Source organism: Seriola dumerili, unplaced genomic scaffold (assembly GCF_002260705.1).
Source record: "Seriola dumerili isolate Sdu_G_001 unplaced genomic scaffold, Sdu_1.0 BDQW01000017.1, whole genome shotgun sequence".
In the NCBI taxonomy this organism is placed as follows: Eukaryota; Metazoa; Chordata; class Actinopteri; order Carangiformes; family Carangidae; genus Seriola; species Seriola dumerili.
The window spans coordinates 9,148,004-9,174,975 of record NW_019174272.1 but is presented as its reverse complement, the minus strand read 5'-3'; the positions used below and the strand labels follow the sequence as shown (position 1 = coordinate 9,174,975).

Sequence of the window (26,972 nt, the reverse complement as noted above, 5' to 3'; positions counted from 1 at the left end):
ATTAAATAGCTGCTCAGGTGCGTTGTGTACCTCAAATTCAAGTGCACTGGAGCAAATCTCCCATCAGATAAGTCAACACAATCACAGAGCTGCACAGAGCATCCTGTCAGGCTTTAGAAAACAGTGGGCTGAAAAAGTAGGCTACAAACCCTACTACCCTAATTAACTATCCGCACTTATGCACTGCAGCACTTCTTTTAAAATGATGTTATAAATATTGATGTCAGTGGTTGGGTGATAATTTGGAAGAAAAGACTGTGGTGTATGTGTCTGTGTGTGTGTTACCCTCCACAGCACCACCAAAGAGGGTGATTGTGCCTGGCGCACATAGAACCCACAGGGAGATTGGACCCGAACGGAAAATGTTCTGGAGCAGCTGAAAGAGGCCGACCCCAGTGTAATCAAAACCTGTGGTGCATTTGCGTCTGTTGGGAAAAAGAGGTTCGGTAGTGTTGTTTGCCTCAGAGCTGGGGTGCCATTTCACGTAAGAGTGCACACTCAGGTGAGAAAGAAAAGTTTTTCATTTTAAGGAAAAAGTCTCTTTCTTGATTCCATGTATTCTATTTTTAATTTATTTCTAACAATTTATTCATATATTTTTTTATTTCTGTTATTTTTTCATTATTCCATCACATTTTACGTTTATGTTTTCATGTTCATTTTATGTCTTTTATGTCTTATTCATGTGAAGGACTTGGTGCATGTCATTTCTCTGTTGTAAAGCACATCGAGCTGCATTTCTAGTATGAAAGGTGCAATACAAATTAAGTTTAATATCATTATTATTTGGAAAAAAAGTATTTGAAAACAGCTATTTCAATTGGCTTGAGCAAAAGAAACAGTGAATGTCTGTACAGGTGTGACAGGTCACATATGTCTCCTGTGATTTTTATTTCTTTTTTGGTAATAATCATTATGTGTATAACTGACTGTTACATGCAAAAGTAAATGAGAAAATAAGGGGTGCAGTCTTCAATTTCACGGTTCAGTATAATTTCCTTGCATCTTCATTTTCATTGCCTGGTCTTCTTCACGAAGGTTATAATGTTCAGTTTTGGCTGTACAGCTGTTTCAGAGAGGTGTTCATTCAGCTGTATGATCATTTTGGAAGACAGAGGATCTGGTTCTGTTGCATTGTATTGCATTATACTGCCAGGTGTTTCTATTATTTTGTCCACCCCTTTCACATCAATGAGAGTGGATTAAAAAACAGAAACACCTCTCTGTGCTGAAACATGGGAAACAGGTTAAAAATCGTGGAACAGACATGGAGTATTTTTTCATGTTTAGAGGATTCTTTGAGAATGCTGGAAATACCTTCAGAACAGCAGCTGCATCGCATCAGTACACATGACAGTTAAAGTATTGAGTAAAAGTCTGTATATCCCCCCCTGGAGCTCCGAGGTTCAGCCAGTGTCAGCTCCCTCGTTGTATATTGACCACAGGCTGATCCTCTGGTCCTTGGATCCGGCAGCCAGGAGTCTTTGTCTGCGGTCCTGGTGGTCTGAGAAGGCCACGCTTAGCACCATGTCAGTGTGGTATTGAAGCACTGCCAGCGGTCGCAGCTTCTTCCAGCCGAATACCCGCACCCGATGGTCCCAGCCGGCTGAGACCAGAAGCTTACTGTCCTCCCTGATGCACAGCTGGGAAACCCCCGGGTTGACCAGCGTCACACAGTCCTGGAGCTGTGAAAGGGATGAGAAGATAGTATCAGGTGTTAGAACCATTACAGGTATTACAAGCACTGCCACACAAGAAGAATTTTTGCTGTGCAAAGGCCAAAGAGTCGGAATAGTTGTTTCTTTGTGGTAAATGTCAGAGAAATCCAAGAAAAACCAAACAGACATGATCAGACACACTAATTAAGTCATAATTAGGTCAGTAAGTCGATTAGTCACTGCCATATAAGAAACTGTGGCCAACACAAACACTGACAGCGAAGAGACTATCAGCTGATCTGATGACTGAGGTCCAAGTGTGGGGCTGGATGTCTGTTGAACCTGGCTGGAGACTTCTGGGACTCAATCATCGGCCACAAAACATTACAGCAAGAGGGCTGTGAGCAAATCTCTCTGCGTCCCACTATTTGGTTTGGAGTTAGCGAGGCCTATTCTGGAAGCTTTGAGTTACCTTTGTCACAGTTTGTGAGAAAGAGAGAGACCATCTCACTTGTTTGCAGAGGCCTTGTTGCTTTAAACGCCTCTGATGAATTACACCCACACTGAAAGGTCTGGTCAGCGGGAGAAGAGACCCGATAAATACACTGTTGTAACATCTGCCTGCTAAAGATTAGCCACAGCGCTCTCTCCCTGTGATCTACAGTGTCCCAAGGACTGTATCAATCTCTCTAAAGGGGCAACTTTCTGACATATTATAATGAATGATCAAGATCAGTATCTAAAGGGCCGGCTGTGGTGGGCATTCCTGGGGAGCGAACGTGCTCTTCCTGCAGGGTAGGGATCTCTGCTGGATCGCTAGACGGGACGCAAACATCTGGATATGGGAGCTGAAATCAAACTGGACAGCATAAAATTGACTTCATAAGTTGTGTCTAGAGAGACTAATGACCTTGAATAGGAGGAGACGGTGGAGAATTTATCTGCGTGCTCCCGTTGCGGGCGGGAAACATCCACAAGCTGCATGTGGAAAATATAAGCCAGGTACTCACAGCCCAAGTGAATAAAGTGGAATGCGAGAGAGAGAGAGAGCAGGGAGGAATGTCATTGATCAAAACAGAGCAACAAAGCGAAGTTCAGAACAGGCAGAGATGTTTTTTCTTCTTCTTTTTTTGTTAATCAAACCACCATCGCTGGTACCACTTGTATGAAACCAAGAGTGGCTGGTTAGACCAAACAAGCACTGACACAAAGAAACCTGGGGGGTGAAAGACTGTTCGGAACTTTGTTATTACCTCAAGAATCTGGTATGCCACTACCTCTCTCCATCTGGTTTGCATTAGAGGCCTGATAATGATGGGTTTAAGTGTCTGTTTTTGTTTGTTTTGCTTCCCATAGTTTGTGTCAGGAAAAGGCATTTGTTTCATTAAAGGGTCAGTTGTAAGCAGTAAATGGCTAATGATGCAGTAATGGTCATTCAGCGGGGCTGGCTGCGCAATTGTTTTTACTTTCTACAGTCTGAGAGAGAAGAAACAAAAAGTGGTGAGAAAAAAAGGTTGTACGGAGCTGTAATTTAAAATTAATGATGCTCATGTGCAGCTATGCTGGTTGCTAAGCTACCAGTGATTGGTGTTTACACTGTGATTTCATGTGGTATGGCGACGGTAACAGTGCTGAAACACTTAGTTGAATAATTGATTATTTGATCGATCATTGATAATCATCAACAATTATGAAATTCAATAAATCGTTTTTGATCAAATCTTTCATCATCAAATAAAAATTCCAAGCATGTGCCGGCTCGGTTACTTCTCTCTGTTTTATATCATTGTGGATCTCACTTTGGTGTCAATCGTGAAAACATAGGTTAGTTGAAGCCTGACAGGACTATTATTCATATATTATTATTATCTTTTCATATTTTTAATATATGGTATATTTTTGGTTCATAGTTAAACTATAAAGAAGTGAACGCACAGGGAGTTACACAGATGAAAGACTTCTGCTGATCCATAACTCTTATAGAGTAACAGGCATCAACTGTTGTCAGTCCACCATTATCTACTTCGACCAGTCATTCCCACGCAAGTCCCATATTTTGTAAAACTGAAATGTCTTGTCCTTCAAGGTAAAGGTCTCCACTCCACTGGGTCTATCTGATCCATCATGTTCTGACAGGAGAGTGTAACAGTGTGTACAACATCTAACGGAGAACAAATGAATATTGAGCAACTGAAACTTGGATTAACTGACAGTGGTGGAAGAAACTCTAGCATACAGGCAATCGGGTCAAGACTATGAGGTAATCACAGTATGTTATTCATTTCTCACCAAAATAAAATATCCCATCCTCATACCTTAGAGCAGAACTTTGACAATTAGGGATTCTTTTTTTTTTTTTTTTTTACACTTCATTGAATTAATATGAAGTCACTGCATTATTTTAAAGTATATTTCATCATCTTAATTGGTGTTCAAGTAACCAGCTAGCTCTGATCACATTATCACAGTCACAATCATCTATAATGTCTGGTCAGCTTTGAATATAGTGCAATAATAAAAACAGAGGTGTAACACAGACATAATTAATCAATAAGTTGATTGACAGAAAATTTAACAAAATAAATTTTGATAAGAAAACCAGTTCAACATTTTGGATAAAGCTGGGGCTACCTGCTTCCTGGTTAACCTAAGAGAACCAGCTGCTTCATATTTACAGTACAGACATGAGAGTGGTGTTGATCAAACTCTCAGCAAGAAAACAAAGAACAAGCAAAAAATATATTTCATCTCAGGTTGGATACTAATAATAATTGGATTTTGGAGTGTTGGTCGGACAAGACAAGCAATCTGAAGTCGTCACCTTGGACTCTGGAAAAACATGATGTGCATTTGTTATTATTTATGACATTTTACAGACAGTCTATGAGAGGATTAACGGATAACAAAAATGACAGTTAGTTGCAGCCTTTGAAAAAGTTATTTCACTTTTTCTTAAAAAGAAAAACTATATAAACTGTATAAATTATACTGTCATAAATGAAATATATTCCAACAACAGTGAGAGCTTCACCACTGCTGAATGAATACCAAGAAAAGACTCCTGACTTCCAGCACTGCCATTAACCAGGTCTCAGTCTGTAATGAAATCCATTAGCTCTAACCGGGGAGTCTTGGCTCGTGTTATTGGACGCCCCATTTTTCCTCCTATTGCTTCCTTGCTATCTCATCATGGACAGAATCCGTCTTTGGGCTTCATCATTCATTTCTCTGTTGTTTGAACACTCCTTCCTGGCCTGTGTTACAGCATGCAGACACACACACACACACACACACACACACACACACACACACACACACACACACACACACAGAGCAGGCTTGCTGTCTAAACGCCAGCGTTCTCAGCTGTCAGGAGGCTACCAGCTCTGCTCAGCAGCTGGGCCCACAAGACTTGCTGTGGATCTATGACAGATCCAACACAAACTCACACTTTGGGATCCTCTTTTGTAGCATCTCACCGACAGAGGAGACGTTCAAAAGGAACGTCCACTTGGCACATTTCATTCAAGTCTTGCTACACTTCTCTCCCTGTCTTTCCTGTCAGACTTGGCACCGATCTCTGCGTTCACGCTGATCTACTGAAACGTCCCATCATCGCTCACTCACTCGAGCCTAGCGGCTGGGAGGCTTTTCGCAGGTATTTCTGACACACCCTGTCCCTGAATCACACTCAGCAGCGGGGAGATTACAGCCTTTTGTCACCTTGCCTGTCAGAGCCTGGTTCCAGCTGACAGGAGATGGATGTGTCAAACAGGTGAGCAGTCTCATTCAGAACAAAAAAGCAAGCGGAGGTTGGGGCGGTCACTCAATAAAAAGAGCCATAATTTTTATGGCAGCGAGCTTGGACATACATCAGTCATATAGCGTAAGGCTGGGCCTCAGTCTGGCAGGTCTGGTTGACAGGTACAAGAACTCACAGAGGACGCCGGCCATGCAGGTGAACGCTGGGGGAGACAGTGGGGATATTTTTACATGGTAGTGAAGATGAGGAGCAGGAGTTTCACCTGCAGAGAACTGTCATCAGTCTCAGAAATAGCTTGCTGTCAGCCATGCTTGATTTGAAATGCTAATCTTCCTATTTCTCTACCTGCTTTCTCTTTCTCCGGTCCGTGACCTCTGTCTTTTTCTTTCTCCGGGAGCAACCCGTCACTGCACATGTCAATACATTTGAGTGGCCGCCTAAATATATGTCCATCTGGCTTAACAGCTTGTAAACCCTCACACCCACGCCCTCATAGTCTCACCCTGACACATTCCTAAAAATGCAAGCTAGAAGGAAAGTGGAAGAAGAAAAAAAAAGGGCTGAAGATGATGCTTCATTACTATGAAAAGATATCAGGCCAGCCAGGTCAAACAGCAGATAAAGGCCTCTGGGAGCCATGTGTAATACATTAATCTCCATTCCTGAGGCTATCTGTCTTTATCTGGCCTTGATAAGCTCCCCTCACAGCCCTTCAGCTTCACTAAATCATAACTGCACTGTGTTGTGTCACCTTCAGTTTCCCCTCCATTTCACAAAAAGCATCTATCTGCCCTGCCAGCCAGCTCCACTACACTGGACTGTATCGCAGAGGTAATTTGTGAGAAGTGGGATGCTGTGGCACTTATAGCCTCCTCAGTCTTTATTGCAGCCTCCCACTGTGAACTACTGTTCCCTTTACTGCAGATGTGTTTTTTGTTTGGTTATGGGGCCTCTGAGGTTTTGATATTTTTATTACCTCTCACGGGTTGTCCGTCAGGACCCGGGGCCTGTGTCCGCCACCCGGCATCTCCCCCCGCCCCCTTACTGCTGCCACACAAAAATACTTTTGTGGGAAGAACTGAGGATAGCTGTCTGGACGTCACACTGAGCTGCACTTCAGGATAATTTAAAAGTCCCTGTTGGATACTTTCCCTCTCCTTGTGCTTTTTTCCTGTCATCCTCATCCTGGATTACATGCTGAATCAATATTTTGTTGCTTGAGCAAAATAAACCAAATAACCACTCTCCTCCTGTTTTTGGTATATTGAATCAAATCCTTCAGAGTGTTTTTCTAGACGCATTTTCAGGGTGAAAAAAAATGGGCTTTGCAAATATTTCTAATTCAAGCATTCATTTGTAAAAAACCTTGGAAAGAATAATACCCTTCACTGTGCAGGAGTGTCCTATATCAGCCTCAGGTTCCCCTCAGCTCTGATTCATGGGGGTTGGCTGAAAAATGGGAGCATTCCCTTTTGCTCATGAAATCAAGAGAAAATACAGCTTCAAATGAGGCGTTAAGTCTCTGAAGCGTTGGCTGTTATGTAAAATGAATTATGGTAGAAAGCTGATGTGATCTCTTGGTGTGGCAGAAGATAGTTTGGACCCCTTCCGAGTATTTATATGTGAGAGAACCTGTGTGCACTGTGTTGTGAAGGTAAGTAGGAATTTTGCTTTTCCTGGTCAAGAGGAAAGTTGTATTAGTTGCTTTTTTTAAACTGCTAAAACAGACAAGTTTATACAGATACATTTCCTATTTATTACAGTGCAATAATAAGTAAAATGAGATTTTGTGGTGTGTTTTTATCCATAACTATAACTGTAGATATTATCCAGATCTAAAGTGTGACTATGTGTCAGTGTGTATATGGGTGGTTGGACTAGAGTGACAGCCCCAGCCCGGCCCTTGGCCCCTGGCCCTGCCAACACTGTGTAACCAGCAGCTGATTTATGGCCCCTGGAGCCCCGCTGAGCCTCTTCCTCTTTGGCCCCTAATGTTTTCCAAGAGAGCCCAGAGAAAGGCAACACTCCTCTCCTCCCATCTCCACCATTACCTTTTTTTTTATAATATTTTATGGCTTTTAGCAACAATTAGTTAGCAGGTAGAGGGTTCAGGACCTTAACCAGGGACACTGTGTACAAAACCAGGGCACTTGTACCCCAGGGGTACTGCTGTAATTGCCCATGAGTTCTTGGATATACTAAAAAAAACTACAATAACTACAGGCAATTTGGCAAAATAGCTATTATGATTCGGTTAAAAAAATATTACGTGCTTCGACAGACAATGCAAGAAAAGTAAAAAACATATAGTTAATAGTAATAAGTAATAAATAAAAAAATGGTAATAAATGGTTCAAACACTTACCTAACATTAGTGGATATAAAATATATTGATATAGTGAAAGCTAAAAGTAAAGAATAAAATTAATTAAATATTTCTCTAAAAGATAAACAGTTCAAAAAGTATTGGAAAAATGGTGAAAAAGCTCAAAGTAATGGATAAATGGTTGAAATGTCCAGTAGCATGAACGCAAACTTGACCAAATCAACCCAACCATTGACAATTCAGCTGTATTCAAAGATTCTTGTAACAATATCCACGGATCACTGCGGTTCCACAGAAATGCTCACTTAACTTTCAGTACATTGTACTGTGAGTTGATAACGGCCATATTTATTAATGTGAAGTAACAACCACTTTAATTTAAATTCAAATGAAAACATTTGGGAGACGATGGGTGGTGCTGATGAAGGGCTTTGGTGAGGGTTCATCAGACAAAAAAAAGGTTGGGAACCAGTGAACTAAACAGCACTACTAGTCTCTCTAAGCCTGTCCTGCTGACCTGCAGGTTGTTCTGTCTGTCCAGCATCCAGGAGGAGAGTTTCTTCTCAGAGGAGCCTGATATGCCCCTCAGTCGCTCGGTGTCAAAGGTCAGGCACATGACAGGTTCAGGGTGGGCTTTGGCTTGGCTCAGCTTGGACCTCTGGGTTACGTCCCACAGCAACAGGGAGCCGTCCTCGTATCCAGCCAACAGGAGAGGTCCCGGACCCGAGTCTGGCTGCAAATAAGGGAGGAAGATAAGAGAGAGGAGGGACAGGAAGATGGGAAGGGGGAACACAAAGAGCAGCGGGGTAAGATGTGAGATGAGAGCTTTGCAGTAAAAAAAAAAAAAAACCCACAGAAACCGCTGCGTGGTGCTGGAAGTCGAGCGGAGCAGAGGTTATCATCCTGGAAGCTCCCGCTGACACTCGGAGAGACGCTGTGGGCTCCATTCGTCAGCCTGCTGCTCTCTCTTCCCAGCACTCCATTACACCACTCCTCACTTTGCTCCTCATCCATATTACTGAGCCACAGACGTCGTTGCCGGCACCAATAAATATAGTCAGGTGAAATACTACAAAAATACTGCGTCTAGTTTTCATTTAGATTTTTTTTTTTTTACCTATTCCTCTTTAACATGTTAATGTTTTACCTCTTTTATTTTACAGACATTCTTTGTTATGATTCATGCTGAGATTTGCCACAATTTTACATGTGCAGTTCTTTCACCACAGGGAGTTTTTGCAAATTTTATCTTAGCAAAACAAAACATATACTAAACAGAAAATATTCTAGAGTAGAATTAGGGCTGAACGATACGCAAAGAAAATCATATTATGATTATTTTGGCAGAAATTGAAATATGAGTCATGATTTCAGATGGAGTGGTCATTTTGCATTTAGTTTTCACTGAAAAGAATATAAAAATTATGATGATATGATTTTTGTTGGGTCTTGTACCAAACAAGCATGTTCCCTTACATCTGGAGAATATGATTTGTAGCACCACAATGCTTTATCAAAAAATTGCAGCTCCTGCGATTTGGATATTTGGATATTGCAGTTGGTCATATTGCGATTTTAATTAACTGAAAATTGAAATTTCGATTAATTGTTCAGCCCAAAGTACAATCAGAAAACATATCATCTCACAATTACTGAGGTACAACATTAAGGCTGCAGCAATATTACAAATACATTTTTATTATCAATTATTCTTATAATTATTATTTAATATTATTTAATATTACATTATTCAGTTCACATAACATTTTCAAATCACTTCTCATTTGTTCATGTTACATGAATTAACAAAAAACAGAGTAAAGCAATGAACCCTCAGACTGGAGAACCAGAGACTGTTTGGTTGATAAATGACCTGGATGAATTATTACATATACTATAGATTTTCTGTCAATCAACAAATTGATTAACCAATTGTTTCAGCTCTACACACTTTATACAAGCTCACACACTAACAAAAACTAATGTGCAAAAACTGCACTATAGACATCATTCATCCTCATCTAACCCCAGGACACAACAGATCCAGGGTTCAGAACTGGTGAATCCATCAGAGTAAATCTTTCAAATCACATGAAATCCCCAAACAGGCGTCACACACAAAACCTAAACCACAACTCCTCCATTAAATATACACAAAACAACCAGAGTCAAGCACAAATGTAGTTACATGCACATAAAAAGAGAAGAGTAAGCAGAATAACATTTAAAGAGAACGACCAGGCAGCGCCTCCCCACTGCTGGGAGTCACAGATCAACTCATGCTTCTTCTAAATGAGTGTGTACGATCGGATGGGCAGAGAGGTTGTGTGGAGATACACAGCGAGTTTGTAAATCGCTTCAACAACATAAAGGTGAGCTGATAAAAAACGGAAGGCTTCATATATCTTTACACTGCTGGAGGGAAGAAAGGAAGGACTGAAGGAGGTAGAGAAAGGAAGAGGAAAAGAAGAGGGAGGGACCACTGGTTGGTCTAACCTCCATCCTACTTCGCAGAACTCCCACAATTCCTCTGCATGGCAAGCCTCTTCACATCCACATTACGCCCGTTATCCAAACAACGATTTGAGCTTTTCCAGGCTTTTAAACATTTTAGAGGATCTATGAATTCACAGCACAGATACACACTTTGTACTGATGTGTGCCTTTGCTTTAAAATACCATCAGGCCTGCAGCAAAAGCCCGGTGCCCTGCAGAAGCAAGGGGGGAAAGAAATTTTTTCCATATGTGCGAGGGGGGCCGTGTCTGCCATTTTTTCATCCATCTTAAAGTCCTCTTCTCACTTAACGCTCGATATTTCTCCTCTTTCAGCTTTAAACAAATTATAGACAGAGTCGTGTATTCCTTCCAAACACATCAGCGAGGACGAACACTAAGGGATTATGAAAACAAATAAAAACAAGTGAAAATCAGTGGCCCCTGCTTGCCGGCAGGGCCCAGGCTAAGCGTTCCAGGCTTGGGGCCCACTGTTTCACTTAAGTGTAGGACCTCCTTGATTGATGATGTCATGGGTCAGAGGTCGGGGAACCCTGGGTAGACACCTAATTCATTATATCCTCCACAGGCCTTTCTACAAGAGGGCTCTCTGCTGGAGTGGGGCTGGGGCTCTGGGAGGAGATTCATCACCACAGAACTGCTGGAAAGACAGATGGATGGAGGCTGGTCGGAGAGGCAGGACCAGTGAAGCTAGGTCTCCTCTTAGCACGGCTGTTAACGGTCACGTGACCTCTGCCATTTTTACATAGCTGTATGGAACACACTGAAGTGCAATGACAGGACAATAACCATGCACAAAATATGTGTTCAAATGTATTTTGAACAATTACAGGCAATGTATCATTTTATCTACTAAACATCAGTGTCATTATCAACAATTCAACCACTTCAGTGTAGGCTGTTTTTTTGACACGTGTCCAGTGTGCTGGTCACTCAGTCAGCTGGTTCAGACCACTGTGGTCCACTTGAATGATCAACATGGCCTCTAGAGGAGTTAAGACTCCAAGAACTTTCACACTTCAAGTTTTTGTTCATTTTCCTTCTTTTTTCTTCTAAAACAATCACATTTGGTGGAAAGGTTTAAAATACTCCTGCTGCTGCTGCTGCTGCGACAAAAAAGCTATAACCCATGGAGACACTAAAACAGGCTCTAACAAATAGAGACAACATAATAACAACTGCTGAACCATTAATTCCAAATTGACTTTTATTCCTGTGAGTTTTCAACTTGAGAAAAATCCAATTTATCATCTCCAGTAAGTTTTACTGCAAGGGTTGCAACTAACAATTATTTCCTCAACCATTCCATTGATTGCTTGGTCTATAAACTGTCAGAAAAAGGTGAAAAATGCATCCATCACACAAACAAATACGAAATCATTCCTAAAGTTCAAGATGTTGTCTGCAAATTGCTTTTGTCTAAATCAAACAGATTCAGTTTTCCTGTCACAGACCAAAAAAGCTGCAAATCCTTACAGTAGAGAAGCTAGAACTCTGTAGCTAATGTGTAGCACTTTCTATTAAAAATGACTTAAGCATTTAACCAATTATCACAATAACAATTAATAATAATTAATTTTCTGCTGATCAATCATAATTTACTGCTAATTTCACTATTTCTGATTCCATGCACAGATCCCATCCACAAATTATAGGCTATAGATTTTCTACAGACTACATACAGTTTTATGCTTAATGAAATACTTTCTCCAGTGTGTAGAAGATGACAGTGAGGAGGAAAAGAAAAGTGCTGCAGCAGCTTTACATCACTTCAGGTCAGTCACAATATTAGGTGATATTATTACTATTTTTCTGATGACATAAACCTCAACTCTGAAAGCCATATTTTTTCTTATTATGTTTGTGTAACGAGCAACAGGAAGTTAAGTGAAGAACAAGTTTGTGTATTTGTCATGTTCTGTACTACAAAGTTTTTTTTCACTGAATCAAGTCATTAACTATTATTGTAAATTCTCCAATATTGTAGTTATTGTTTTTATAGTTATGACCTTTATTTATAGCTTTTAAATTGAAAAACAAATGCTCAAATATAGCCAGAAAATGATTTTACAGCATGTCATACTAGTCTCCAAGTGACTGATCCAGGGGGGATGTTTTTTTTCTTATGTTGTATGGTTTGTAACTAGCTGCCATGAGTTGTCCTGTGGTGTTATCTATAGGTGGATGTGTGCACTGCTATTTTGTATATATTTATTCTACTGTAGATATGTACTTAAAGGAAATGTCATTTTATTCTATTTCTAGGGTGCATTGTAACACCTGGCCTGGAACAACAGCTGGATATTAGGCTTAATTTACAGTTTTCTCTGTTTATCAATGAGCACTGTCCCTGTCAAATTAACTACTAAAACAAGAATAAATGAGTAAGCTCTAAATGTAATTAGAGAGACGTGGCATCATGAATACATTCTATATTCAGCAAAAACATCTCTGTCATTTATTTATGTGGTAAGTTCCTCAGAAAACCTGAACAACCAAGAAACAGCTTGTTTGCTGATGTGGCTGCCACAGGCCCCAGGCAGGCACTGCTTCAACATAAGGAACCAATCGCTTCCTCCGGTTTTTGTCCTGGTCCGCTATGATGTCATGGCCACGAGGCAGCAAGGTGATGAGCTGAGAGTGATGGATATCTGTATAGGAACATTTCCTTTCCCCCGCCAGCCTCTGTTCACATTAAAAGCCTTGCACATCATACATCAATACTGTCCCCCTAGCCAAGCCCTATATCTCTGCACAAGTCAAACCCATATGTGGAGGTACTTTCTGCCTCCACGTCCACTGTACTGTCTCACCGCTTCACAGCCAATCAGATCCAGAGAAACCAGATAGTGCGCCCCGTCACCTTTCAGACATAACTCAGCATTTGAACTGAAGGCCGGGTGGGATTTTGCTGTAGGGAAGCTGAATTGAGAAGAAAGTGAAGTTTAACACTGCATTTAATCTGTTCCATAAACTCCAACTGAGAGGGCTTACAGGCCGACAATAAATCTGTTGGTGAGTCTGTCATGGAAATAATGGAGGATAATCACTTCTCGTCTCAACTGTGGGGAGAAAAGAGGGAGAGATGGCGAGAGGAGAGACGGAGAGGAGTTAATTGTCAGTGGCTTCTTCCTGAAAGTGTGTGTGATAGAGAGAGACAGGGTGGAGAGAGGGGATGACGGTGTCAGCTGTTGCCTCCTGCTGTGTGAGGTTAAAGAAACAGTGGGTAGCATATGAGCATTTGATGTGAAAGACAAGATGAGTCTTTTCTGTCTTATGACTGACAGACAGAATGTGTTTCCAAATTGCCCGTGTGTGTGTGTGTGTGTGTGTGTGAGATTGTGTGTGAAAGAGGGTTTATAAACTGGGTTTTCTGTCTTTTCCCACTGCATGGATGTCTCGAGACACTCGGTCGGTGTAACAGATGAACATGCCTCAGCCTTGAAACGAATCAGCCTGAAATGATTTAGAGTCACCTGGGCCCACAGCTTTGAAGTCAGACAGCTGCCTGTGCTGTATTACAATGATATTATATAATTTATAATGATATAATTGATCATTATGTTTCCTGGCACTCAACGCTGAAGCAGCATTGGTTCATAAATCAGATGATGAAAGGTGGGTGTAACAGTGAAATCAAAGGGAAAGAAAGAAAAACACAAACACAGTGTCAGCAGGCACTATGAGACTCTCTAACGTGTCTACATGTCTCTATAATTACATCACAAGCACAATGTCACCTTTATGGTTTTGCGTTTGACTTATTAAAGTAATTCTAATTAGCATTACAGGAATACAGGTCTGAGTGTGCACGGGCCAGCAACTCGCCTCGCTCTGCCTTTAAAATGATAAGCTCTGCTGAGGCTTTGATTTCTGTTGCCTGTAAACTGCACAGCCCATAAAATTTATTCAAACCATCCACCGTCTAGCATGAGTCTTAAAAACCCCGCTCTGTCCCTTCCCAAAACCCCAGACGCAAAGAGTTAATAATTAACTATGAAAATAATTACAGGGTCTCGTTAATGTCTGGAAAATAAAACTTATGACAGAATTTACAAAACAGAAAGCAAACTTTTTTTTTTTTTGCTCGGATCAGATTCGATGTACAGCTGCAGGCTGATATATGGCTGTGAACCCCCGGCCCTTCCAAACGCTCTAATTACAGTGTTGGGACTCGCTGCCAGCTGAGAAGAAACGTTTGGAAAAATGGCCGAGGACGAGCTGTTGGGCTGTAAATCATGTGCCACGTCTCGCATCTGCATTTTTGTTGATTTTCCTATCATTGCATCTTGTTATGGGCTGCTGGCCAATCGGAATCAACCAGGTAAGTCTACAATGAATGCCATTTAAAAAGGTGGTAAAGGGGAACTCATGCAACCTGACCTGTGGTTGCAGAGGGACACAATGCTGCTGTTTATGGTTGAGGTTAAAAAAAAACAGTGCAACAATTTCTATTAAAATGACACTTGAGACGACGGCCTGGTGCTTACCTGCCACAGCTTGATACACATGACCATGCCCAGCTTAGTGTCTGGTACCAGGGTGCAGACTGGAGTCTTACTGGGCAGCTCGATAATCTTGATCTGCAGAGAACACATGACAATTAGATCTCAAAACTCACTAGAGACAGCTCGACATGTTCACTTTCTACATGCTAGCAGCTCAGTGAGGCCTAGCAGGACACACAGTAGTGTATATAGTGTATAGCTGAGGCTGAGGGGAATATCAGTATGTATTTGATAAAAACTAAAGAAATGGACATCTGATCTGATGATTGTTCTAGATGAAAACTCAGAGGATAACCAGAGTTATTAGGACACATCATCTGGAAACCATGAAATGTGCCAGTCCATCCAGTAGATGTGATATTTAACCTGATAGGTGAAAATTTTGATCTAGTGGCGCTAGACGAAAAGTCAGAGGATCACCACATTCAGTCGACTTCATCCACAGGGATCCGTGGACTTCTGTACAAAATGCCATGGCAGTCATTCAGACTTGTTAAGATGTTTCAGTCTGACACTGCCAGCATGGCTAAAAAGAGATTTCTATGTCAACATGCTAAACTGCTTCTTCCTTTTTGTTCCAGTGTTTCTGTTTTCATTACTGAGACCCAGTTACAAACACACAAACTGCTGTTGTACATATACATGTCTGCAAGCTGTCTGCCAAGCCGTGATTTGCTTGTTTTCTGAATTCAAACAACAAAGCTGCAGCCTGAATCTTTTTATTGTGGTTCAGGACCTCCGTGGATCAGAGTGCCTCCAACCAGCAGTACAGCACCATCCATCAGTAGAAAGCAACCGCGCCGCTGTCTATAATAAATCCTGCTAAAGTCCGACCTTGCGACATGAGTGGTGTTTTCCTGCACACGTTGGCACTGATTCTGATAAAATACACAGCCTAATGAAGCCAGTAATAAAGTGCGTGCCTGTATGTGTGTGTGTGTGTGTGTGTGTGTGTGTGTGTGTGTGTGTGTGTGTGTGTGTGTGTGTGTGTGTGTGTGTGTATACACATGACTACCAAAACTCATTGCTTCGACTTCCTCTGTGCTGATGATCTGCATATTCATCCTCATTAGGCTTCACATTAAACAGCCCTTTAAGGGAGTGATCTGTATTTTAGCGCTGGGCCACATCTGTCCTGCATGTTTACCTCTGCGTTCCTGACAAAGAGGGCCTTTAAAGACTTCTCTGTGCCTCAGGTTATCACTGTTCTTGTGTGGCATCACACTGCCCATAAATAAAACATCCACACTATTAATTAATGTTTTCTGCCATGGCAGGAATCTCACTGTGAGCAGTAAACAGTGAAACCACCTGGAACAGCTCAGAAGGCGACTGCTGTCTGTCTGTTTTCTTGGTTCATATCCCAATATTGGCCTACCTTCATACTGCTTATACCACTGTGCATGTATTTTGAAGTGTGTGTATTGTTTCTTGAGGAAATTCATTTATGTGGGTGTTTGATTTGCAGATACTTGATAAGCATCTGTCTTGGCCAGCTATGTCTGAGGAATGGGGTTGGGGAGCCAAAATGACAAAATCGGCTGTGACTTGATTTGGTCTACCTTTCATGGGTGTGTGTGTGTGTGTGTGTGTGTGTTTTTGTCTGTCCGTGTCTGTTGGGACAATGGCATTATTGAGGTGCTGGGAGTCACAGGCGCCCTGATGCCTGGCTTGCTGGACTGGGGTTAGCAGAGGCACGTTTGGCTGGATCAGGTGACTGCTCTGTCCCTTTCAAGTGTGGCTCCTCCGCAGTGGAACAAGTAACATGAATCTGGAGGCAATAAAAGATGGCTGAATCGCTGGCTGCCCTCTCCCCATCCTGCTGCACCGCTCAGACACTGGCTCCACACAAAGCCATACAGACTTGTGGGCGTTGAGCATTAACTAAGAGACGGACAGAATGTGATTTCGTTCCAGTGCACGACCTTATCAAGCCTGGGAATTCTCTGTGTAACTCACCAGTCAGAGATAAAAAAAAGTCACAAGTTTCATCAGTTAGAGGAGTTTCAGAAGCAGGAACATGTTGTTAACCTTCTAAAAAAGCACAATTACACTTGCTTTCTTTGCCTTCACAGAGCCATTAGCTGCTTTAGACAAAGGCATTCAATGAATGGCATGTTACCAGCCACAGCCAGATTTAACTAACATTTAGCTGGTGCCTGGTATTAAGTTCCTATCTTTGCAATGGGCACGCTGACTCATGACATGGCTGGTTTGTTAATGATGCTGTTTAGATTGCTGTGTGACAGCTCCTGGCTGCAAACCGAATGCTCACATGCCACGTTGACTCAGGACAGGTTCACTGACCATCGGCTAAAAATATTATCTTGGACACTTGACTGAATTCAAGCAATTTCACACTCATGGATCAGATCGCACACAAAAGATCACAGCAGTGTGGAAAAAGATGACAGGCCTTACTAACTTCATAAACAGTACTAAAAGCCACAAATACTTGTGAGTGTTTAAAGTCAAACAAGTAAACTGGCAACAGCAAGTCTGGTCAGGTTCATACAGTTTGGTATTTTTCATACTCAAGTCTCACTGTTGGAGCAATTTACCATCCAACCTCAAACCTGCCTATAAATTCAGACGTTACTTCCTGCTACAAACAGGATAACATGTCAGTGGATAGATAAGATAGATAATTATTTTTATATATAACTACAAGCCATCAATGTCCATGCCAAAGAGTAAAAAAAGACAGGGGGCTAGAGCACATCCCAGCATGCACTTGGTGAGAGGCAGGGTACAAAATGTAATGCTCACTATTCTATAAGTGACCCAGAGGACCCAGACACTCAGACACATCCACACTCATATATGTCTCACCTCCTCTGTCTGTTGTCCAGCAAAGGCCAGCAGGTAGTTTCCAGGGCTCGTCTCCAGCAGCGAACACTGACAGAATCCAACGCTGCCGGTCCACACCGAGTCCACCACCTCACTACGACCTTCTTTCAGGTCCCACTGACAGACCTGCATGTCCCGTCCCTGACTGCTCCACCAAGAAGAAGGAAAGAAAGGGGAATTTTAAAGAGCATTATAAGTATAAGCTTAGTGAGAAGCTGAACAAAGTGAGAAACCTTATGAGAAAGCAATGACCAGCTATCCTGACCTGATGAGGGCATCAGTCGACTGCAGCGTGCTGACCCAGATCACCGAGCTCCCAGAATGACCCTCTACAATCTTCTCAGCCCTCCTGCTGTTCAGGTTCCAGATGTGGATGGTACCTTTACCTGACCTGCAAAACCCAACAAGATGCTTTATGAGGGCTGTTTAAATCAAACATACAGAGAAAATACAACATCTCATTCAACACTCCTCTGCTCTAAACCATTACTACACAAAGAAAATAACAAAAGTGGTCAAATTTACTCCTGAATCAATAAATACCAAAAGAACATCAAAACTTTTGGTGTGTAGACTTTTAAAATAGCTCATGTTACACTGTGCTTCATTCAAACGCAGCATCTTAAGTGAACCCTGATGGCTGGCTTGGTATCTACTTATCCATCTACTAATAAAACTGTTTACATGTATGTGTCTCGTATTACACCCGTAACAAAAAGAGGAAGACATCAACAAAAAAAATCTTCACTGTTTGATGAAGATGAAGAGTCAAAATATGAATGTGGAGATAAATGACTAACCCAGAAAATAGGAGGGGAGTGTCCCTTCCATGGCAGCTAAAGTGAAGGGTGTTGAGGGGCCCGCCAGCCCCCCTCAGGGTGTAGATGGGGGACGGAGCGGGACGAGACATCCCTGGGTCAATGTAAGGATGTGAGGAGGCCGCAGACCAGCGTCATTACAGCCACTGGAACAGACAACAAGAAAAGTGAGTTAAGATATGAGTCAGTTCTGTGACTGAGGTGAAAACATGGAAAGGCGACAGAGGCGGTTTAAAGTTCAGTCAGTATCACCCCAAAAAAAAACCTTCAGCAATACTGTGCCACTCCAGCAGGAGTGATAAATGTTCCATTACAATCTGGTTAATTCTGCTCTTTCAGGGGAAATACAAAACAATGAAAGTTAGGTGTAAGCCTAACAATCAGTATCTGCAGAAACCATCTCATTTTGTCTTTGCACAAACACAGTCAGTGAGAGAGCAGCTCCACTTTGCCTCGAAGCCTTTCTCCTCCACACAGCAGACAGTTGTGTTTAATGCACTGTCTCTGTTTTCTCTATTGTCACTAGCTACAAACCCTGTGGCTCTCTCTCGCTCTCTCCTACATGATAACACCTCTCTTACTCAATACGTCATAAATCACGGCCTCCGACAGCTTAATTACAGTAAACAGACAGAGATTCAAGCTTCTCACTCCTCCTGTGATCAACAGCCGTTGTCCCAAAGGCAGAGGTAAGGGCTCAGGCTTTTATGTCGTTTGTAGGCCGGGCAGCGGAGGAAAACCAACCAACCACAGGCATGCTGCAAGGAAATAATGTGTCAACAATAAATTGCAGGATAATCACATGTGAGTGTCTGGCTTCAGATGGCTAATACCCATCGGTTCATCCGTTTCCTACACTACCTATCCTGGTCTATGCCAGAAATGCCACCTACTCACTGTTGTTAAAAACAATGGACAAAAAATAACAGCACAACTCAAATCAAAGTGAACAATTAACCTAAAAATGTAAAAGAAAAAGTCTCTCTGGTTTCACTGGCTCACTCCCCTGAGGGTGGTTCATAAATTCCTCTCTTGCCACACTGAAACTGTTTTTCTACGCAGTTATCTGCAATAACATGTTCATCATCTCTACACGAGAACAAGATCAGCCTAACCACAGCTTTTTGAAGATAAAGTAGAATATAAGACAAAGGTTATATCGGCTTTATATGACAGGCAGCTGTGGAGTCCCTGACCACTATGGTACAATGTTTTGATCCCCTGAGTTTGTCTCTAGTGCCACCACATGCTAACACACTAAACTAAGATGATGTTTCAAAACATCAGCACGTTAGCACTGCCACTGTAAATATGTTAGCATGCTGATATTAGCTTGAAGCAGACATGATACACATCCCTGCTACCTCTGATTTGCTATTCCGCTGATCAACAGTGAACTGCGGTTACATGCAGAGAAATGTGCAAAGGCATGATGATGACTGCAAGTCAGTAAACATGTTAGCAATGAAAAATAGATTTTAACCCTCAAAAAACAAACATCTTTGCAAATGTTCCGTGAGAAAGGGAATGCATCCAGTGTGTTCGTCAGGCCTTAAAGACTCGCAGTGAACTTTGGTGAGTAACACTGACTTTAAATGAGAGACTCCAGCACAGTATGGATAACTACTGTATAGGCGGCGGTTAATAAGCACAACCTCACCCCCACCCCCTCCTCTACTTTTACTTATCATAACCCTTGCTCCCTGCAATCAGAGGAGGCTGAAACTGGAGCCCGAGGCATTCAGGAGCAGCTCATTTCAGGAGGTTAGTGGTTAAATTGTCCATGTGAACCTGTGAAGCGGAGAGACGGACCTCTGACCAGCCTGCCTGATTAAGGACACTACGCCGCAGTCTGAAGGACTGAAAAGGACACAGTCAACCCACCAGCTTTACCCTGAATTTACCACTGTAGGGAGACACACTGCACACCTGGAGGAGCAAAATGGAGCATTTTTTCCACGCAACAAATAATTCTCCAAATATATATTTTTTTAAAAACATTTGGTTAAATATTTTGAAGGGTTCAAAGCATACGGAAGTTTGCATTATAAGATATTGATCATTAGATATGACACAGTCCTCTGAACCAAACCAACAGGAAACCCTTTGGCCAACAACTGTACAAACTTGTTTTTGTGTGGTATGAAGAAAATGGCAAAAACCGTCAACAGTGGTTTTGTGAGGGTCCATCAGTTAAGCTGCTCCTCCTGTGAATGGGTGGGTAAGGCTGCATTCCTGAGCCAGAGTCCTGTGCCTGTATGAGTGTGTGACAGGGGGAAGCTCACCCTGATAACAGGTGGATTAAGCGTTCCTCATTGTCCTCGAGCAGCAGGCCAGCATTGAGCTGTGAGTCACGGACACAGCAGCACTGAAACTGACTGCTTTCATTGTCTCAAGACCAGGGGCTGTAAAACTTTCCACCGGTAATCACTGCTCACTGTCAATTAAAGACAATAGCAGGGGACAGTGATGGAGATGTCACTTTGCTGGACTTGAAGACAGCCAGACCAAAACCCACATCTGAAAGATGGGTATAATGACCACTTTCCCCCCCGCAACTGCTTCCTCAGAAAACTGTTCCTTCTGTTTTCTAGGCGTCAGGATTTCCAGGCGCTGAATTGCCCCCCAACAATGGCTCTGTTGTGGTGGCTACAAGTGAGTCACCCACAAACCAAAATACAAACATGCAGGCAGCTCAGGAAGGGAGAGACAGATACTGTAAACAAACAGCACGGTGGCAGGATGTCACTCAAATCTACTTGCAAAGACCCTTAAATTGTTCTCTGCCAACAGAGAAAGGCGGCCGAACAAACAATCAAGCCACTCACTTGTCAAGCTTGTATGTTTGACATGAAAACACACCTCTAGTGAATGCAAAGATACCTCGCTGAAGAAGCAACAGTATGAAGCTGGGGGCCTCTGGTCAAAGATCCTCAAGGACAAGAATCCTGTTCTCTTTAGATCTCCCAAATCCTCAGAGCACGCTGCAGTTTAATGAACCTAATAAGTTCTCATAAAGTGACAGAGCAACAGAGGACAAATACCCAACAGGTCGGTGAACTTTCTTATTAAACATGTTCGCAGGAAAAATCTCAGCTATTACAGCGCAGGGTAACAAGCTAGGCCTAATTAAACCTGCGTGTCGTGGACGGGGCCATAATAAATCACACTGACTGATTAATATACCTGAGCTGGATACGGGAGCCAGAGGGAAGAGGCAGGAGAGGAGGATTGAGGCTCCTGCTGGCCCTGCAACAGATAAGACAGCTCTGGGTAATCTGACTCTAAGTCCGTGGATAAAGGCAGTTTGTCTCTTCTTGGGCCGTCTGTCCACACCTACTGGGTAATTAGGCCTAATTATGAGAGAAAGGTCCGCTTCCCCTTCATGTTATTAAATAAGAGCCAGCCTCGTTCGCCAAGGATCTCTCAACACCAGCAAGGGGCTGGCGACCTTCAGATCAAACGCAGCCACTATCTGTACCCCCCACCCCACCCCTTCGACTGCAGCACCCGTTCCCCTCCTCGGCATTGCTGGACATATGAGGGAGTGGACAGAGAGGGTATTCGTTATGATATGGGCATCAAAGTTGGTTTTTTTTTTTGTTTTTTTTTTTTAGTAGAGGTGAGGGGGGGGGTATCCTGTCCACATTCCTCGCTTAGCTCTTTGGTATCATGTGATCAGCAGCTACCCACTTGAGCTGCCCCCCTTGTCAAATTCTGCCATTCATAAATAAGAGCAGGGAGGGAGGGATATACTGATCACAGGGGTTTATTATAGAAGCTTTATAATGCCTCAGCTTCACAGGAGCCATTATGGAGGCATGGGATCCCAAGATCCTCTGCTGATACCAGCCTCGTCAAATATGAGATCTGAGCTGCATGATGAAAACTCAAAGTAGATTACACATAGCTCAAAAGCTGCATTCTAGATAGCTCCTCCAGTGAAAAGCCAACTTTATAACCTATTAAACCAGAGGTATTTTTTTCTGTCAGATCCCTGCCAGCAAACTTTAACTCTGAGAGAAATACGCCTAATCCGTCCATTTCTGCCACATCATACCGCAGCTATTAGTCATTCTGCTGTTTATCACAGGCAGTGGTCTTATCTGCTGTTTCCCTGCTTTTCACCGTCTCGCCAAGGAGGCACTTCCACCTCACCGGCTGGTCAGAGGGTGGGCGGTGAACTGGCCCTACGACCATTACTCAGCCCTTCTGCCCACCAAATAATACAGATCCTTCTAAGGAGGAAACCAACGTGCCAAACAGAGAGCGAGGTCTATTATAAAAGTCCAGTTAGACAAACAACATTGGAAGTGGTAAGGAAGACACACGCCCTTTATTGTGTCTTGGAGGGGGTATCAGGACTGGATAAACAGTTCAGTGTCAGATAGAGGCTGAAGTCAGACACAAGTGCACCAACACCCACTGTCAGTCACAGGTCCAATGAGCGGGAAGAGGTGGCATTGTTCGCGTGAATGGCGTGAATGCTAAGCAGGGGCCATTGCAGATAAGAGCTCAATGCCTTGTGGGTGTCATTGAGGCAGGCACTGATGGAGCACTGTGTCAGGGGGTCCTGATTTAGGAGGTCCTGACTGTGGTCAACAGGTACCAGGAGCCTTATCTGTTTGCATTATCACCCATTTCCTCCATGAGGTCATTTGCCTGGACACTAGAGGATAAAGGAACACAAGAGGGTCGACAGCTCGAGTGTCATCATACATCTCCACACACTTTGGGTGTGATGGCTTTTCGGAATCTCTGGGGATTTTGCTGTCCATACAGCAAAGACATGAAAACAAGCAAATGTTGGTGTCATCCCAAAAAGACATCACGCAACAGAGGATATAGAGCAAGGACAACAACAACAGGTTACACTTTGTCAAACAGCCCAGGCCCCAGTGTTAAAACTGTCAGTCATCTTCAGGAGTGTGATGAGTGACAGCATGAAGACTAAGTAAAGAACAGGAAAACGGCTGACAGAGTGCTAACTATTTCTACATGGTGAACAGCTTCCAGAAATCAGTGCAAATTTTCCCACCAAATTTATAAGCAGACTAGTTGAACAAAATCAGTATAAGTACAAATCTAAGTTGTGCATTATCATGGAAGAGACAGTGAGCTTGATGTAGGTTGCTCAATGATCAATTTCATGATAGAGGGCACTCATAGAATGCATACCTTCACCAAGACTGCATAATCCTTTAAATTGGCTATTTCAATATAATAAAGATCGTTTTATAAATGAATATAAAAGATAATAGAAAATATTTAGAACTTTCAAATCTGCATCTGGACTTGGATCTGCTTAAAAATATACTTTACAGACATCATAGTATACATGTGCCAGCCCTCTTCATCAAAAGTGTGTGCAGAGGGTCAACAGAAACTAAAATGTTTCTTCTTTTTCCAGTGTTGAAATTCAATAAATTATTTCTGAATTTGCTGTCAGTTCACACCCTTTTCCTCAACACATTTCATGAGCTCATCTATGACCAGTCACAAAGACATGTTTCTGTTGTTTTGGAAATGGCAGATACGTGTAGTTGTGTTCAAAATCTAGGCATTCCTCAGCAAATTAGGTTTTTGTTTTTTTTGTTTTTTTTAAGAGGAAAGAAGTAAATACAACTACAGCAAACAGACTTGAATTTAAATGACAGAAGAAAAAAAAAGAGACCATCTTGCGGTGGGATCATACCACCTGTGATGCTCATAAATATGTTGACGTTGTGACCCATGAGTATTCAGTATTGATTCCAACAGGTGACGATGAAAACCATATCAGCCACACATTGTCGCAGCTGGTTATTACACAGTAACTGTGGCATCTGCAAAAGTTTGAGCACCATTCCACTGGTAAAACACTCAGGACCTTATTGACCTGTAAGTCAGGTTAAGAATTGTGATTAGGATTTATCAGCTGATGAAAATTCAATATCTGATAAATTCTCTGACTCTTCAAACATTATGGTAAATCTTAACAACTATGGACTCCTCTAAGCAACTGACTTGGGATCTGAAAATGAAGCTAAATGATACCTGCAGAGCTGTTTCCTAACTGACTGCAATGTCATGGGGTCAGTAAGGAAACTGACAGTGTAAAGAGGCTGGCCCCTGCAAAAGGATAATCCAAAGGAGACCTTAAAATCCACCATGAACTGCTTCAAGAAACACAAGCTTTCAGAACGAGCCCCACAGATCTGACGTGAGCATCATTAAAAACCTGTGGGCAGATCTTAAACATGCTATGTGTGCAAGACAGACTAAACATATCTCAGAACTTGAAGTGATCTGCAGGAAGAGTGAGTGGAAATTTGCACATCAAGAACAGAAAGATTTCAGCTAGCTGCAAAAAGTGTTTGTAAACTGTGATGTCTGCGGGTGAGGTGAGGGGGTGGTTTACTAAATACTGACTTAGTATGGTGCTCAAACATTTGCACTATACTACACTGTTCAATATTTTCTATTTTGTAAATTCATGAAATAAAATTTTAGTGTTTTATCATTTGAAGAAAGGCTCATTTTAATGTCTGCTGGTTGCAGGGGTTGTATTTTCTTATCTTCATTTCAGAAATCATCTAAATATGGCATTAGCCCAGGGTTAGCCAAACTTCTGCACACAACTGTACAGGTACATGTCAATTACAAAGCAACAGAAACTGGCATATTCTGGTGTGAAGTTTGATGTGTCTGCTCATAGATAAGATCATAAAACGTCTTGGAACTATCTGTAATGCAAGTTTATTTTAGATCAAAATGGTGTGTGAGAGCTCAAATTGAAATTTTTTTAAGGATTTCTTGTGGGTTTGCAAGGGCTATATTTTTTCACTTCGAAGTACTAAATTCGACTATAGTAATGGTGAGACCATCATAGATTTAATCCACAAGCAGCTTTAAACTTTCATTAAAATACACCATTTAGTGCCACTCTCTAAGTATATTCTGCTGGGATTGCCATTTCCCTCTCATTTGTAGTAGCTACTCCTAAATGGAGTAGCCTACGAGTCATAAGCTATACTAAGATCACTTTACGTTACTGATTAAATGCTGCCGTGCTACATCCAAACATGTCACGGGGCTTCAAATGGATCAAAAAGGACATAAAGAATATAAGAAACGCGTAGCTGAGGATAAGCAGGACAGTATGTCGTTAAATAGCCACAGTTTTGAATGGAGTTTGGCATGCTCCCCCCTCCACGTTAATGGACTGCGTTTGCGTAGGCGTTTATTATTATACTGAAGGCATGAAATTAATTAAAGTGTTGGGCTGAAAACAGAAAAACTAACACCACAATTTATATCTGTGAGCAGCGGGCTTAAGTAAAACTGTCATGTTATTTACAAGAGGAGGGTTAGCAACAAGCTAGCATCTACATACAATAACAGCAACAACAAAGACACGTTAGCATACAACGCTGGGTGAAATAAGGTCACTACAGTCATGTTGGCTTTAACAAGGCTTGATAAAATACCATTTCAGTGAGACACCGGTGCGTTGACAGTTATCAGAAAGACTCAGGCAGCTTCGCAGAAGAGGGATACAAAACATGCGCCAGACTCTCGAAGGACCTCTATTTACAACAGCTGAGCTGCCCATGAAAGTGCCTGTACAGAAGAGTCAGCGCCCCCGCTCCCGCTTTTGCTCTCTCCTCAGTTTATGGTCTTTTTCGTTACCGTCATTCCTGCAGCCTGTTTGTGTGTGTTCATTACATTTACACTTGAGGATATGTGCATCGGGGTATTTCTATTATGAGCTGTTTATTTGAAAAGACTAAAAAATAGATCAAAACATTACAACTGAAAAATAAACAACTGTTGTAGGACGGACACTTAAGGAGCACCACAGCACTCTGCTATATAATTGTAATAGCCTGTTATTAAGATGATTGTAGATAGATTTTCACAAAAAAATGTCTTTATTCTGGAACAGAAGAAATTATGACCATGTTAACTATGAGGATACTAATATCACAGATATTTTGCTCTTATACAATTTCTATATTGGGCCACTAAACATTCTGATTACCTTGGAACCATCAGCAGTGAGCGATCAGCATAGAACTTGCAAAGCCTCACAATACAGAACGAACAGGAGTGTCTTTATTTTTTTTCAGCCCTGTCAGTCTAATTGAGAAAAAGAGACAGAGAAAACACAGGGACTTAATCCACAGAGCACACAGACCCCTTTCATGGGAGTGCTGGGAGAGACCTTTATTTGTCCATTCCTATCATGGAGAAAGCGGGTTTCAAGCTCGGCTAGGTCTGAGCTGGAAGATTAGATGAAACCAGAGTGTTTTAAACCTCCTCTGTGGCTGTGGATTAGAGTCAGACAGTCCCGCTGCACTCTGAAATGAAACAATAAGGAGTACAGGTGGCCCAGTGGGAGAGGGTGCATAGTGTGTAGAGCACAGTGGGTTTGAAACCTCAATAATCTATTTGTCCGAGCAAGAATTTAAAAAAACCCAAAATAAAGGACAACATTCACTTAACTTTAAAAAGCAAGGAGGAGAAATATCTCTATGCATCAGAATAGATTTG

At 42.1% G+C, this 26,972-nt stretch overlaps 1 protein-coding gene across 1 annotated transcript; it reads right to left on the bottom strand.

The window, feature by feature from the left end:
* Nucleotides 1-721: 721 nt before the first annotated feature.
* Nucleotides 722-25,990, bottom strand: gnb1l (G protein subunit beta 1 like). Its single transcript, XM_022751290.1, has 7 exons — nucleotides 25,907-25,990; nucleotides 18,420-18,583; nucleotides 17,885-18,010; nucleotides 17,602-17,764; nucleotides 14,752-14,844; nucleotides 8,265-8,480; nucleotides 722-1,685 (listed from the first exon to the last, which is right to left on the bottom strand). The coding sequence occupies exons 2-7, from the start codon at nucleotides 18,527-18,529 to the stop codon at nucleotides 1,407-1,409; spliced, it is 987 nt and encodes a 328-aa protein (XP_022607011.1). The 5' UTR covers nucleotides 18,530-18,583; nucleotides 25,907-25,990; the 3' UTR covers nucleotides 722-1,406.
* Between the last annotated feature and the right edge of the window lie 982 nt (nucleotides 25,991-26,972).

Bases quoted from the DNA above. Each gene is read 5' to 3' on its own strand.
- gnb1l (XM_022751290.1), bottom strand. From the start codon at position 18,529: ATGTCTCGTCCCGCTCCGTCCCCCATCTACACCCTGAGGGGGGCTGGC. The intron at 14,845-17,601 runs GTGAGACATATA...TGTTCTCTGCAG, and splicing joins CTGGACAACAGACAGAGGAG to ATCAAGATTATCGAGCTGCC. The intron at 1,686-8,264 runs GTCAGCAGGACA...TCCCTTTCACAG, and splicing joins ACAGACAGAACAACCTGCAG to CTCCAGGACTGTGTGACGCT.